The sequence below is a fragment of the Ciona intestinalis genome, unplaced genomic scaffold, assembly GCF_000224145.3.
Source record: "Ciona intestinalis unplaced genomic scaffold, KH HT000092.2, whole genome shotgun sequence".
NCBI classification, from domain to species: domain Eukaryota; kingdom Metazoa; phylum Chordata; class Ascidiacea; order Phlebobranchia; family Cionidae; genus Ciona; species Ciona intestinalis.
In genome coordinates this window covers 3,841-19,094 of record NW_004190414.2, presented here as the reverse complement: position 1 = coordinate 19,094, position 15,254 = coordinate 3,841, and the positions used below count along the sequence as shown (strand labels likewise).

Sequence of the window (15,254 nt, the reverse complement as noted above, 5' to 3'; positions counted from 1 at the left end):
GAATGAGGAAGTATTGCATTTTATTGCCATTCATTCGTGACAAATGACAATGGTCTAATAAAAACCGCACGTAAATTTTTATTGTTATTGACACAGTACCAGTATTTGAAAGGAGTACTTCGAAAATAAAAGTTTCAAAACAGTCTTGTGTATTGAAGAGCTTGCAGTACAGAAACGAAAGACGGAGACAAAAAATAGGAATATTTTTGACGAGAAATAGTTTCGTAAATGGAAGTGAGATAATACACGGAGCGAGCAGACAGCGATTTTCGTTCCAAGACCATTCAAGCTTAACGCTGTGAAGAAAAGGGTCGTGCGGGTTTACCAAATGCGCATGCGCCACTTAAGCTAGAGTCATGTAACATATGTCGTGTCAGATAAACCTATACCACCGTTCATGAACGTTGTTGGTTTTGTAGCTACCATAGTTTTCGTTTCGTAAAAGCTGTAGAGATAGGACTATGCGGTTGTTGGATTGTGACGCAACCAAGGGCTTTGTCTACGGCAGTATGACGTGGCACACAGCGTCGATTTCGCAGTACACCACGCCGACCGTGCACTACGATAAGGTCGCTTTTAACACAGAATATTTAAATACGCACGCCGCTGTACAGTTATTTGGTGGTTCTACAGTGCACAAGCGAATTTAAGTTGTTTCGTAAGAAGCCGTCGTATCGTAAGAAGCTATAGAAAGTTAGAAAAAAAAACAGTTTTGGGGATTTAGAATAAGTTGGCGCCATTTCTGTCTATTGAAACCCAATCAAGCGAAAACACTCGTACAGCCTCGTGGTCTGTTACCACAGTTTTAGCTAGTTCCAGGTGCTTGAAATACAGCTCTTATTGTTGGCTCGTACTGGAGTTTCATAATTATAACGCAGTACAAAAAACGAAAATATATATAAAGTCAAGGGTAATGGTAAAAAATATGTACTGAATTTTGTTTTGTTGTCCGGTTCAAGGCGCCGCAAACTAAGACACCAGCGTCAAGTTTGTAAGTCGCATCACGGGAAAAGTAATTACAAACCGGTTGAGTAATCCGCCTAAGGCAAGATATGATTCGGCGCGACGACCATTCTGTTGTCTCTGCGTTTTGAAGAGCCTGCTGTTACAACACCATTCTAGGTTGTTGTCATTAACGTTATGAAAATCGATCTGCACAGAAAACCGTATATGGGTTTAGTGTAGAATTTAAAACGTGCAACCTGCTATGAGGGGCTTTGGCGCAGTTTGTTATTTTTGTCGTTTGAATTCGTATTCATTAGCGCCGTTTAAACGCTTACTAACTGCCAATGGGAACCTAATTCTAATTGGCCTACAGTCATGCAGAACGAGCTTTTGGAGAAACTGTTTAGTTAATTTTGGTGTCTTTCTAGGTAATTATGCTTTCTCTATTTTTGTAATCAATTTTAGAAGGCGAGCGAGTTATATGAAAAGGATAAACAATACGGATATGGCGCTCGGTTTTATTTGTCTTATAAACTTCTTAATGACAATAGAATTGATAAGAGAAATTATCCAGCAAGTCAGTTTTGCCAGCGTCGATCAACGTGGTGATTACGTAGACAAAACATGGCTTTGTCTCTTTAGCGACACGCCCGTATCATAATTAGGACTCCAGAAATGCAGCCCCGAACAATACAGTGGTTCGCAGTCTATTGTCAATTCCCTTTACAGTTTTTCAGTAACGTATATCTTCTCCGAATAGGGTTGTGTACAGGTACGCGTTGAACTGTGAAGCTGTAAAGTAAGAGAAAAAGAGTCATACTCTTAAAACGTCTTCCTTTCATTTACGCATCAGTAGTTTTTGTACAAGCGTAATCGTGCTAGCTATTTATTACAATTCAAGCTAGCTCATACGAAGCTTTTCTATTCATAGTCTGATTACGTTATTAAATTACAAGCGTAGCGTGAGTCTATCTAGAGTTGATTAAAACCTCTTATACGTGACGACAGCCGAAGACAGAAAAATATGGACTTTTCGGCTGCCATCTTTTTTATGGGTAAGTAAAAAACAATTAGTTACATTTTTAGCTTCTAATAAAGTTACTTAAAATGCCTAAACTATTTACTCCAATTATTTTAAGCGTAAAAGTAAAAGCTACAAAAAATAGAACACTATTCGTATAAAAGCGTACACAGCAATAATTCGTGTTATAAAATATTGTAAATCTAAAACTAGCGACTTTTTGATAATTAAACAAAGTTTCTTATTTTTCGGCAGTTTTAATTGGTGGAACTCAGTGTCTGCGAGTTTCATACACCGGTCCGCCAAGGTTTCCTATGAACAGTGATGCTGTATTATCCTGTCAAGTAGACCCACCTCGTAAGTCATAACTTAATCGTATTTTGTTCGGTGTAAAACTGATTCGAAAAGTTTCTGGTTAGTTAAAATCGAAAAATTCTAACAAAAATACACCTAACCCGTACAGTATCTTTTAGCTTTTTTATTTTGTGTGTGTTTAAAACTATCCGGCTACTCTTTCGATATTTATATATGTATATAGTTGGGAGGGGAAGGATGGGACACATTTTCATTCTATTTTCTCGACCAATTTGGTAGCAAACAGACAACATTCAAAGAATTATAAAACCGTATCCCAACGACTACCATAGATCGTTGTTAATTGTTTAAAACACGATTAGGCTTTTGGATATTATGTGCTAAAGATGTCCCATTTTATCCCAGAGAAATATATGCATTAGTTTGTTTTAATGTGGGGTAAGATTGATACCGTTAGCACATAATATCCCATATTTTATAATCGTATTTTTACCAACTAACAAAGCTGTTTTGTAGTCGTGAGGACACATTTATTTTCTGTAAATATTTTTTTGTTTACTAATAAATCGGAGATCATGAGAAAATAAAAACACGAACTATTTTACTCCAATCTACTATATAACTAAACAAATAAAACATGTACCATCTTACCCCAACCTACTATATAACAAATAACCTAAAAATATAAACCATCTTACCCCAACCTTTTATATAACTTTTAGCAAGCGTACCCGAAGACGGTGACAATTTAGCAGTTTGGTGGTCTCTGGTTACTAGTGGTGGTTCACGAATTAAACTTGGAAAAAGTAGCGTAGCTGACAGCTATCATTACAACAACTTCCCAAACGACCTAAAGGACAGATTCTTCATGTCGACTGACAACTTTGGCGGTAGGTGGCTTTGGATAAATTTTGGCAAATATTATATTGCATTTGTCTAAGTTTTAATACAGTGCATGATATATTAGTATGGTTGAATCTTATGCTGGAGGAAATATGTTCGACGCTGCGACTGTTGTGGACGTATGCGTACTTAGGCAAGACACTTAGCGGCAATTACTTTAACCCAGTAGTTACCCTCAAAGTTACATACGTAGTAACTCGTTAGCGGGCACGAGGTGTATGTGACAGAACATCCGTGTTATAACGACTGTAGATGCGCCGCCACGGGAGGATAAATAAGTTACATTTATTTATTCATTCGTTTACTATTTCTTATAAACGGTTTGTTACTTTGCAGTTGGCAGAGCAGATGCTACGATACAGAGCATACGAATCGTCGACGGCGCTCAATATCAATGCGAAGTAGAGAACCTGACTTCTCACGACGCCGATAATGTTCTGTTCGAAGTGAACGTGTACAGTAAGTATGTTTGCGTATTTACACTAATGGGCTAAGAGCTAGCGACCGCACTTGACACATGCTATGCATTTTTAAACCACTGCCCTAACAAAGCGATTGAAGTGCTTCGTAACGGGAAGATACCGCGTACGAGGCCGTGTGCTGCTACTAGTTTAAAAATGTGTCAAAATTGCTAGTCAAATCGGGCATTGAAAACTAAAGACTTTGTTTTTGATGCTCAGTTTTGCAACAGTTTCAGGCACGTGTGTACATAGGTAGGCACTTAACGGTCATTGCTCCAACTCATAACACAAAATTCAAACACCCAAAAAGTTGTGGTTAGCGATACGATGTATAGTAGAATGGGGGAAGGTGGGACACATTTGCACTCTATTTTCTCGTACACTTTAGTAGTAAACAAAGAACATTCAAAGAATTATAAAACCTTGTCCTCGCGACTTTCATAGACCGTTGTTAATTGTTTAAAACACGACCAGGATATTTATATATTTTGTGCTAAAGGTGTCCCATCTTCCGCCACCCAACTATATATAAAATAACACAACAATTTTGCCCGATCACTTTAGAGCTATACGGTTATATAGTGGAGTGGGAAAAGACGAGACACCTGTACATAGTTTTCAAATATCCTGATCGTATTTTTAACAATTACCAACGGTCTATGGGTGTCCTGAAGATAGTGTTTTATAATTCTTTGAATGTTTTTTTGTTTACCACCAATTGAAACGGAAAAGTAAACAGAATAAAAACGTGTCCTATCTCCTCCCACCCTACTATATAATTTTGTAAAATGAAAATCATTTTTTGTTTACTACCAAATAAAACGAAAAAAGAGAATGAAAATATGTCCCATCTTACCCCACCACTATAATACTCAATTTTAACCTAATAGTTAACTAAAAATGTGGCCTTACATAACAGACCCGCCCAATGTTGAAATTAATGCCATGGAAATTAATCTGGACATTCGACCAATAATACAAGAAGAGCCTACGGAGTCGTCAACAGGTATTTATTAAAAATTATTAGACTGAATTTTGTGAGTTTAGTTTCTATTTGAATATAAGACTGACGAAAGCACCCACAAAGTAACATACATGGTAACTCGTAAGCGGGCACGAGGTATATGAAACAAAACACCCGTGTTATAACGACTGTCGTTTTCCGGCCACGCAAGGATAAAGTAAGTTACATTTATTAAATATGTATCTTTATTATACAATTGGCTAGACTTGATTTTTGTCTGTTACGTTTTCGTAGCACCAGATCCTAAGTATTTGTTTACCAAGAACTGAGTTCGAGGCTCGATGCTGCTACCATTGTGGTCATTAGGCAAAACCTTAACAGCAATTGTTCCAGCCCATTGATCGCTTATGGGTTGTTTAAATTGCTAACTCCACATTAAAATTTTAAATGATTTCCCAAAACAAAATTATACAAAGTTAGACACGTGATAACTCCTAAGCTAGCAAGTGTATGAAACAAAACATCCGTGTTTTGACGACTATCGTTGCCCCGCGACGCGAGGATAAACAAAGAACATTTATATTTTTTAGTTTTTATAATTGGTAGTTTGGTACGGTGATCAATTTGCGCAAAGTTTGAGAATCCCTACTGAATTTAAAACGAAATGTGTTTAACTTGAAATACAAAATATAGTATTTTTTATATTTTTTACAGAAAGACCTTATACTAAGCCCAATCTATACGTTTATTTTTCATTTAAAACGGTAACGTTTTCGAGTTACCGTAAAGGACAACAGTTCAGATAATCGTACAATTGTAACTATGACTCGGGAGCTAAATATGTTGCGCAATCGAACTTAAAAAAACTCGTCCAAACGCGCGCACACGTCGTTTCTTTGAAGTTACGATTCTTTTGTTTGTGATTAGTTGTTACTTTGAAAGGATTGCTGCGTGAATAATTTTTCTAGTAAGTTGATCTCACTGCGAGTGAACGTTATATCCAAACTAAGCCTTTTTCAGCTAATGCAATTTTAATTTACAAAAAAATACATTTTTTTACACAAAACTTTTTGATACAGTATCAATTTTTTTATTGCGCAATTTTTAATCATATTTTTTTTTTATTGTTTTTTATTAACACTTAATTTTTTAGAAAACCCAATGTACGATGGCACACCAGCAATCTCAGAAGACCCAGTCGAAGACACTCAAACCAACGTAACCATTGCGCAATGTGTCGCTACGTTCGCCTATCCAAGACCACAGAAATTTGAATTTATCTCTGAGGGCACAGGTAGGCCATTTAGAATGTATGGTAAACTGAATACAGTGTGTACTTCATTGTTTTTTGTGCTGTGTGCTAAGATAGATATCGTTAGCGTATAAACTCTATTTTAGAGACGCGAAAATACGGTTATAAAATTCTGTAAATATAGTAGGGTGGGGGAAGACGGGACACCTTTAGAACCTAATATCCAAATATCCTGATCGTGTTTTTAACAATTAACAACGGTTTATGGGAGTCGTGAGGATACAGTTCTATAATTTTTCGAATGTTCTTTGTTTACTACCCAATATAAAGAGAAAATAGACTGAAAAGGTGTCCCATCTCCCCCCACCCTACTATACTATTTTATTTTACTTTAAAATAAGATGGTTACCGTTTGGACAAAATATCCTATGTTTTATAATGTTGATTTTTCGCTTTCAACGCTCATTTTAAGTCGTGAAGAAACGGTTTTATAGTTCTGTAAATGTTCTTTGTTTACTACCAAATGAGACAAAAAAAGAGAATTAAAGGTCCCATTTTACCCCACTTTACTATAATATTCAATTTTAACTACTATAGTTTACTAATAAAGGTAAAGCCTTGCATAAAAGAATGAAAACGTGGCCTATCTTACCCCCCAAACACGTACCAAATTTTCAAATATTCTCCAGACTACCACACGGTTCAGTGTCTGCTTTAGAAATGTGAAAGCGCTCGCCTGGAGCGATATAAACTCGCGGGCAACGCCACGCCAAAACTATGCGAGTGATTTACGTACTTGGCAGTTGGTTGTGTCACTGATTGATAAACGATATAAATTGTTTGCTTAATACAGTTCTTCTAAATTTCTGCCGGTGCGGACAAAATATAACGTAGATATTAAAGGTAGCTTCAATTAATAGTAAGTTGGGGTAAAATGGTACATGTTTTTATTGATTTGATTTACCGTCCCATTTGGTAGTAAACAAAGAACAGTCAAAGAATTATAAAACCGCATTCTCACGACTCCCATAGACCGTTGGTTATTTTAGGTTTTATGTGTTAAATGTGTTCCATCTTACCCCACATTACTATATATATAAGGTTGGGGTAAAACGGTTCATGTTTTAATTATTTGTTCGTCCCATTTGGTAGTAAACCAACAACATTTAAAGAATTGTAGAGCCGTATCCTCACCACTATAAAAAAGCGCTGTTAAATTGTTTAAAACACGATCCGAAAATATGGAATATTTTATGCTAACTTGTTTCATCTTTACCTACAACACTGTACAAAACTGTGGTTTACAAGTCTTTCTAAGCGTACCAAAAAGTAGTTAAATTTAACAATAACTCAAAAGGTAATAACACTAATAAGGTGCTACCATTTCGGGCATTTGGAAAATTACGGCAATTGCTTTAAGCCAGTGGTTCTTACGTGGTAACTCGTTAGCGGGAACAGGTGTATTAGAAAAAGAACAACTATGTTACAACGAAAAGTTATAACTCGTAAATAAGTTCCATGCGTGGTTACTCGTTAGCAGACACAGGTGTATAAGAAACATCGTTTTCAAAGGGTAACAAGTCATAATAATAACTTAATTTGTCTCTTCAATTACGGTAGCGAAGATTTAAAAATATTTTAAACGAAAAGACAGGATATAGCAACAAAACAACAGTTGTTAAAACACGCTTACAGTAAAAACTTTACATTTAATTTGAATAAAACAAGCGTGGTCGCTACACCTAGCAGACAAACGAGCCATTTATGTTTAATTACATCAAGTTAGTCTTCTAATAGAAACAAAAGTGCGCGTAAAGACGCGAGACATTAATAGCAGCCTTGACGTTTTAATATAGAGTAGAGTGGGGGAAGATGGGACACTTTTTCATTTTATTTTCTCGTCCCATTTGGTAGTAAACAAAAAACATTTAACGAATTATAAAACCGTATCCTTACGACTCCCATATACTGTTGTTAATTGTTTAAAACACGATCCGGATATTTGGACATTATGTGCTAAATGTTATAACCATTAAAAATGTTAATTTTAATCCAGCTAACGTGTGGACTGTCGTGGATGGATCCGACGTTAAATATGAAACCAACGATGACGGTACCTACAACGTATCCGCTATCCTACGTATCGACCCGACCGCCGAATTGGACGGTGACACAATCTTTTGCAAAACCTGGCTCTACCCTGACCTGGAATTCGGTTCTACTGGAACCACACCACACATCGTAGTAAAACGTAGGATTTGAGATTCATTTTTCTATTTTATGTCGGTAATGCTCTTTTGAGAACCTGGAATTTGGGCCAGATTTGGTCTATTACTCTAACAGCCCAGCTCTGCGGTCTAAAAAGTGAAAAAATTATTAAAAAATAATCACTCTCAAAGTTACTTTTCGGTTTTATAAACTTTTCCGTTCTTCGTTATCGTGACTGTAGAGACAGTTTTTCGATTTTTTTTATTCATTCATTCATCTACAGACGTTACCAGTGAAGCATCCATCTATATCAGAAACAGCGTCGTTGAAGAAGGAGATTCAGTCACAATAAGTTGTTCTGCAAATGGAAATCCAGCACCAATGGTGAGCTGCTTGATATAAATAAGTCCGACGCATTGGCAAAGTTGTTAACGCACGCTTCAACCCAGAGGTAATGGATTCAAGGCTCTCCGCTGCTACCATTGTGGGCCGAAAAAAAAAATTACAAATTTTTTTTTTTTTTTTAATTACAAAAAAAAAATTTTTTAGCTTGAACTACAAGACCCATCTGGCAATTATCATAACGTAACTGGAGAAGACTTCATTATTTCAAGAGCTACAATGAACGATAGAGGATTATATACATGTTATGCATATACTGATGATTCAACTGAACCTAAAGCACAAGATTCGGCATCTCTTGACGTCAAATGTAAGCATTTTACCGGCAATTGCTCCAACCCAGTGGTCACTAATGGGTTGTCAAAATTATCAGCCATACATAAAAAAAACAAAAAAAAAATAATTACTCGCAAAGTAACATACATGGTAACTCGTAAGCTGGCACGAGGTGTTAACCCGTGTGATAACGACTGTCGTTTTCCGGTCACGCGAGGATAAAGTAAATTACATTCATTCATTCATTTATTTCAAATAAATGGAAATATACTACTGTGGGGGAAGATGAGACACCAGCACATAATATCTAAATACCGTGTTTTAAACAGTTAACAACGGTCTTGGGGTGTCGTCGGGACACGGTTTTATAATTTTTGAAAAATATCGTTTGTTTACTACCAAATGGGAAGAGAAAATAGACTGAAAAGTGTCCCATCTTTCCCCCACCCTACTATATGTTTTAAATGTAAGCGTGTTTTAACAACTGTTGTTTTGTCGCTATATCTTGTCTTTTTAATATTTCTAAATCTTCGCCATCGTGATCGAAGAGACAAATAAAGTTATTATTATAGTAATATTCCGAAAGCTATGACACGAGGTGTATGAAACAGAACACCCATGTTATAACGACTGTCGCTGTTCCGCCATGCAAAGATAAACAAGTAAAAAACATTATTATCTATCATTAGGCACGTATCTGTAATTAAAACCTAATGTAATCCTTTTTAACTATCTCTGGTCTTTGTGGCCTCTCTAACTTATGAATTTTTTATACTCCACCATTGTGGGCGTATGTGTTCTTGGGCAAGATATCTAACGGCAATTGCTTCAACCCAGTGGTCACTAATGGGCTGTCCAAATTATCAGCTATACATAAAAAAAAGTATGAAAAAAATAATATTCACCAAAGTAAAATACATGGTAACTCACAAGCTGGCACTAGGTGTATGAACACCCGTGTTTAACGACTGGCGTTTTCCGGCCGCGCGAGGATAAAATAAATCACCTTCATTTATTCAACAGGGATAGAAGCACCTCAGATTACATCCAACGGTGCTGTTGTCAGTGGCCAGCCTGTTGTTGTGGAGGTTTGGTGGAAGTCTTAACGTGAGATGCTCTGCTGCAGGCAACCCCATACCTGATATCTACATTGGAAAAGGTGAATGAATGAGCACGTATTATAATATCTTATTGAGCACGTTTATTTTTTGATCACATATTTGACTGCAATTAAAAAATAAGTCATTTTCGTTAACAATACCCCATATATACATTGAAAAGGTAGCTATGTTTTATTGAAGCTGTGTTACTGTTTTTTGGGCATGTATTTGCTATTACACAGTTTACTAGGCACGACATTTTTTTGTGCCAATGCAAAGTGGTTAGCATGGATGCCTCTAGCCAAGATGTTACAGGTTCAAGGCTTGACGCTGCCACCATTGTAGGCGAATGTGTCCTTGGGCAAAACGTGTGTTAAAAAAAGTTATAACGAAATTTTTTTTTTGGCCCCACCTTGCAAGATAAATAATACGTTCATTAAATTTTTACATTTTTAAAGTAATACATTTATTTCTTTGTTACATTTTAATACATACTACATTCATATTTTTTTTACATTTTAGTGAACCAAGAAACCCACAGTTCTAGTGTGATATTGGATAGTGTGACATATGCGGATGCTGGTACCTATTCATGCAGTGCAAGCAAAGGAGGCTTAGAAAAAACTGTCACCTTCCAAGTTGTGGTCAATGGGGGTTGCAAACCAGTGCTACAAAAATACGTAAGTTTTTTTTATAATGTAGATTCTTTTAACCAGCTCTGTGCTACAGTGGTTGGAGCGCCGAACTCTAGGCAAAAGTTATGAGTTAAAGGCTCTTCGCTGCTACCATTGTGGGTGTATGTGTCCTTGGGCAAAACACTTAATGGCAGTTTCTCAAACTCAGTGGTCACTAATGGGTTGTCCAAATTATCAGTCATGCAGAAATAAAAGACACAAATAATCACCGACAAAGTAACATACATGGTAACTCGTAAGCTAACACGAGGGGTGTATAAATCAGAACATCCGTGTTATAACGACCCCTGGTTTTTTTTCGACCCTGCGAGGAAAAAGTAAGTTACATTCATTCATTTAAAATATCTTTTACCAGGTGTCCTCAAGCTCACAGACAGGAGAGGGAGGGTATGTAAAAATGATTTGTCAATCTACTGGGCACCCAGCATGTTCAAGTAAGTACTTTTAATAAATTTAACATGACCCCGATGAACCATTCATATTGTTGAACAATTCTGTGTTGCTTTATAATTTTTTGACGCTGTAGCACAGTTGGTTAGCCTCTAACCCATAGGTAATTGGTTCAAGGCTCTTCGCTGCCACCATTGTTGGCGTATGTGTCCTTGGGCAAGACACTTAACGGCAATTGCTCCAACCCAGTAGTCACTAATCGGTTGTTCAAATTATAAGCCATACATAAAAAATGAAAAAATGCCAAAAAACAATCACCTACAAAGTAACATGCTTGGTAACTTGTAAGCTGGCACAAGGTTTATGAAACAAACTCCTGTGTTTAACGACTGTTGTTTTCACACCCCTCAAAAATAACAAGTTTCCTAAGTATATTACTTTGTGGGTAATAATTTTTGTGGGGATTTCGCATTTACACAAGTTAAAACTTACCCACTTTTTACAGTGAGTATGGATTCGTACAACGACTACACCCCAAGTGCTATCGGCCAAAACAAACTAGAATTGGTGATACCGGATATGCAGAAACAGATGACTCCTCTTAACGTAAGTCTAAATAAGTGTTTGATTAACCCAAAACTTAAACAGATAAATAAGTTAAAAACGTTTATTGATTTTACAAAAGTATTCAATAAAACCAAAAAAATTTTTTAGTATATTATGCTCTTTATAACAAACAAAAAAATACTTTTAATTTTCATTTATCTGCTCTGTGAAAAAGTGGTTAAAGCTATTGATTGTAAACCAAAGGGTATGGGTTCAAAGTATGACACTGCCACCATTGTGGTTAGCTTTTTTTTTGGAAAGACACTTAACTTTCTTTACGCACACTTTTGTTTCTATTCGAATTTTAACTTAATTAAAATAAATTGCTCGTCTGTCCGCTAGGTGTAGCGACCACCCTTCTTTTCTTCCAACTAAATGAAATATGTTTTTAACTGTAAGCGTGTTTTAACAACTGTTGTTTTGTCGCTATATCCTGTCTTTTCGCTTAAAATATTTTTAAATTTTGGCTACTGTAATCGAAGAGACCAATAAAAGTTATTATTATTATTATTATAATTGCTGCAACCCAGTAGTCATTTATAAATTGTCCAAATTGTCCGCCACTCATTAATAAAACACCAAAAGTTAATCACTAACAAAGTTACACATTGTCATTCATTTATTACACATTTTATATTTCATTTTTAGCTCCGTAAAAATTATTTTTATTAAAAAAGTTTTATTTTCCGTTAAAAAAAATTGAATTTTTTGTTAATTTTTTTTGTATTAATAATTCATATTTTGTACAGTTCACATGCACAGCGTCGAACGCCCACGGTTCTGGAAGTGCTACTGTTATTCTTGATGATGAGTTTGTTTGCTGCGTTCAACCAGTTACAGGCGGTTTGGGAACTGGAGTCGTCATCATAATTATACTTATCGTTGCCCTGCTGGTTGTCGGCGTGCCACTTGCAGTGTATTGCTACAGTAAGTCACTTTTTTGTTTGGTCATATACATACACACCTGTATCCATGTTAAAAAGTATAGGTGAGGCTCAACACTGCTTTTTTTGGGCAAGACACTTCACGACATTTGCTTCAACCCAGTGGTCACTAATAAGTGGTCCAAATTATCAATCACGCATAAATAATATAAAAAAAACAAAAAAAATCACCCACAAAGTAACATACATGGTAACTCGTAAGCTGGCACGAGGTGTATGAAACAGAACGCCCCTGTTTAACGACTGTTGTTTTTCCGACTGTTGTTCGTTATGACATTGGCCAATACTTGCGACCAACATCTTTATATATATAATTGTATATCTTAACTTTATTTTGAAATTTACAATTGCTTTTCATTACAGAGAAAAAGAAATCTGCTAAAGACCAAAATGCCAAGGACGAGTAAGTTTTATATATTGTATATACATATATATGTATATATATATTATTACCTATATAGGCATGTCTGACTTTAGGGGGGATTGCTCCAACCCAGTGGCCACTTACGGGTTGACCAAATTGTTAGCCACACAAAGAAAAAAATTCTATAAAAATTACAATGGTTAGAGTTAGTGGCGGAGCCAGAAAAAAAATTAGGGGGGGGGGTTTTAATCAAAAAATTTTCAAATTTTAATTTTTTTTTGGTTTAAAAGAGGGGGGGTTCGTGACACCCTAAACCTCCTGGCTGCGCCACTGGTTAGAGTATTAAATTTGTAACTGAAGGTTCCCGGGTTTAAAGCTTTTGCTTGCATCAGGTTTATGTGTTCTTGGGCAAGACCCTTAATGGCTCTAACATAGTCCTAACTAGTATGCAGAATCCAACACATATGGTGCACAGAAAAACCAGCAAGAATAGATGCGAAAATTTTTAATTGTTTTAATGTGAATTTTTTTAATGCAAATTTTTTATGGGAATGTTTTCTTTATTATTTACATTTTATCAGGAAAGAATTAGAGGCTGGTGAAGGCGAAAAAATGGCCGCTGCCGACGAGGTAAATTTAATGGCGCTTCTATAAATCTTTAGTAATGTTTTAAAACCTATAGGCTTTCGGCAAGTTTTTTTTTAATTTTATTTAGTAGCCTATTGTTGGGCAAGAGGGAAACCATCAGCACATAAGGTTCTATATTTCTTAAGCCAACTTTTAATAATTAACAACCATATTTTAGAAAATGATACGGTTATATAATTCTGTAAATATTATTTATACATAAGAAAAAAGATAAGTATCCAAAAAATTAATTACCTACAAAGTTACATACATGGTAACTTGTAAGCTGGCACGAGGTGTATGAAACAGAACACCCGTGTTATAACGACTATGACTTTATGAAAAAACCTTTCATAGACACATTTTTTTTCAAATTATTTTTATAAATTATCGTCGTTCTTAGTTACGAGTTCAGTATGAACCACACGACGACTTTCGCCTAAACAACTCCAAGCCAATGCGAACATTTTCGCAGAAATAAAAGTCAGTATGTGGAAACCAGTTGTGAAATATGCGAGGCAATCCAAAGTAGCCAGAAATGTGGCTTAATTTCAAGGCCAAAAATGCGGCTAAATTTTAGGGCCAAAATGCGGCAAAATTTAATTTTTATATTTCGTGAAGCTTATCTTATTGTAATAGCGTTTTTTAGCTGGCAAGATTTTCGGATACAGACTTTAGATAAATTTCCTAAAAAAAATCCTTTTTTGCTTGGTTAAATAGAATTTGTAATTTTTAATTGCTTATACATTTGGTATATTATAGCAATAACCTTGATTACTTCATAAGTACACTTTAAAACCTATGTGATAAAAACAAATAATGCCTAGTTATATATGCCACGGCGCTAGTTATTACCGTTCTGGAAGGGTGAATCCATATCTTCCCGTATCTCTTAGTTCAGCAGCGAAAGAGCATTTGATATTCAAGGTGTCGTAAATGTAATCAGCGCTGCTACCAGAAGCCTCGTCTGGTAATAAAAAAAATTATTTAAAAAAAAAGAATCTTAAAATCTAAAGGGCTGAAATTGGTTAAATGAATGAATGAATGTAACTAAGAGTTATTATTTTTGGAGACTTTTGCATTTAGAGACAGACGTGCTAACCATTGTGCTACGGCGCGTCTTGATATATTTGTTCCGATCGTTAAATTTGTACCGGCCGCTATTAACGCTATGCGCAGTAGGTCGGAACAAATAAAGATTTTCGAACACAGACTTTAGATAAATTTCCTAAAAAAAAATCCTTTTCTGCTTGGTTAAATAGAATTTGTAATTTTTAATTGCTTATACATTTGGTATATTATAGCAATAACCTTGATTACTTCATAAGTACACTTTAAAATCTATGTGATAAAAACACATAATCATATTGTTTCAAGCTTATTTACAATTGACATATTTCTGATAAAGAGAAATTTAAAAAATAATGAATATTTCTAGAAAACTGTTTCCAAAAATGCGACGAAATGGTTTTTAATTTTTTTTCATTTTTAATTCGCTTTTCAAAATGCTGTTTTAGACCTTTAAGTTACTTCAAGTTTAACTAACTACCAGCGGTAGAGTGCTTACACTAAAAACGGCCAAATAGCTTTGGATTGCAGCGCTTTTTACTCTGGCTTCTACTTTTGTTGGTGACAATTTGGTGACGCATGTTTTTACTAACGCAGAACCGAGCCTGAACAAGCATGCGCGCTGACCACACACTAAAGCCATTTGCAGGTATTGCATTTACTACACTTGCTTGCACGGTGCACCTAATTTAGTACGAGCACAAACCAAAGCC

At 35.7% G+C, this 15,254-nt stretch overlaps 1 protein-coding gene and 2 long non-coding RNA genes across 3 annotated transcripts in view; 1 reads left to right on the top strand and 2 right to left on the bottom strand.

Moving 5' to 3' along the window:
* Window positions 1-1,780: 1,780 nt before the first annotated feature.
* LOC100175740 (CD166 antigen) lies at window positions 1,781-12,465 on the top strand. Its single transcript, XM_026838466.1, has 14 exons — window positions 1,781-2,000; window positions 2,222-2,323; window positions 3,004-3,171; window positions 3,521-3,643; window positions 4,565-4,651; window positions 5,763-5,903; window positions 7,918-8,112; window positions 8,353-8,453; window positions 8,619-8,781; window positions 9,771-9,906; window positions 10,370-10,527; window positions 10,898-10,976; window positions 11,438-11,538; window positions 12,288-12,465. The coding sequence occupies exons 1-10, from the start codon at window positions 1,970-1,972 to the stop codon at window positions 9,851-9,853; spliced, it is 1,194 nt and encodes a 397-aa protein (XP_026694267.1). The 5' UTR covers window positions 1,781-1,969; the 3' UTR covers window positions 9,854-9,906; window positions 10,370-10,527; window positions 10,898-10,976; window positions 11,438-11,538; window positions 12,288-12,465.
* LOC113475045 lies at window positions 10,541-11,566 on the bottom strand. Its single transcript, XR_003396785.1, has 2 exons — window positions 11,425-11,566; window positions 10,541-10,594 (listed from the first exon to the last, which is right to left on the bottom strand). It is a non-coding gene; the product is annotated as an uncharacterized LOC113475045 (long non-coding RNA).
* A 2,697-nt stretch (window positions 12,466-15,162) lies between the features above and the next one.
* The window catches only part of LOC104266568, a 3,420-nt gene continuing 3,328 nt past the window's right edge, over window positions 15,163-15,254 (bottom strand). The window contains exon 3 of the long non-coding RNA XR_717619.2: window positions 15,163-15,225. This is a non-coding gene — a long non-coding RNA (uncharacterized LOC104266568). The remainder of the gene's footprint in view (window positions 15,226-15,254) is intronic.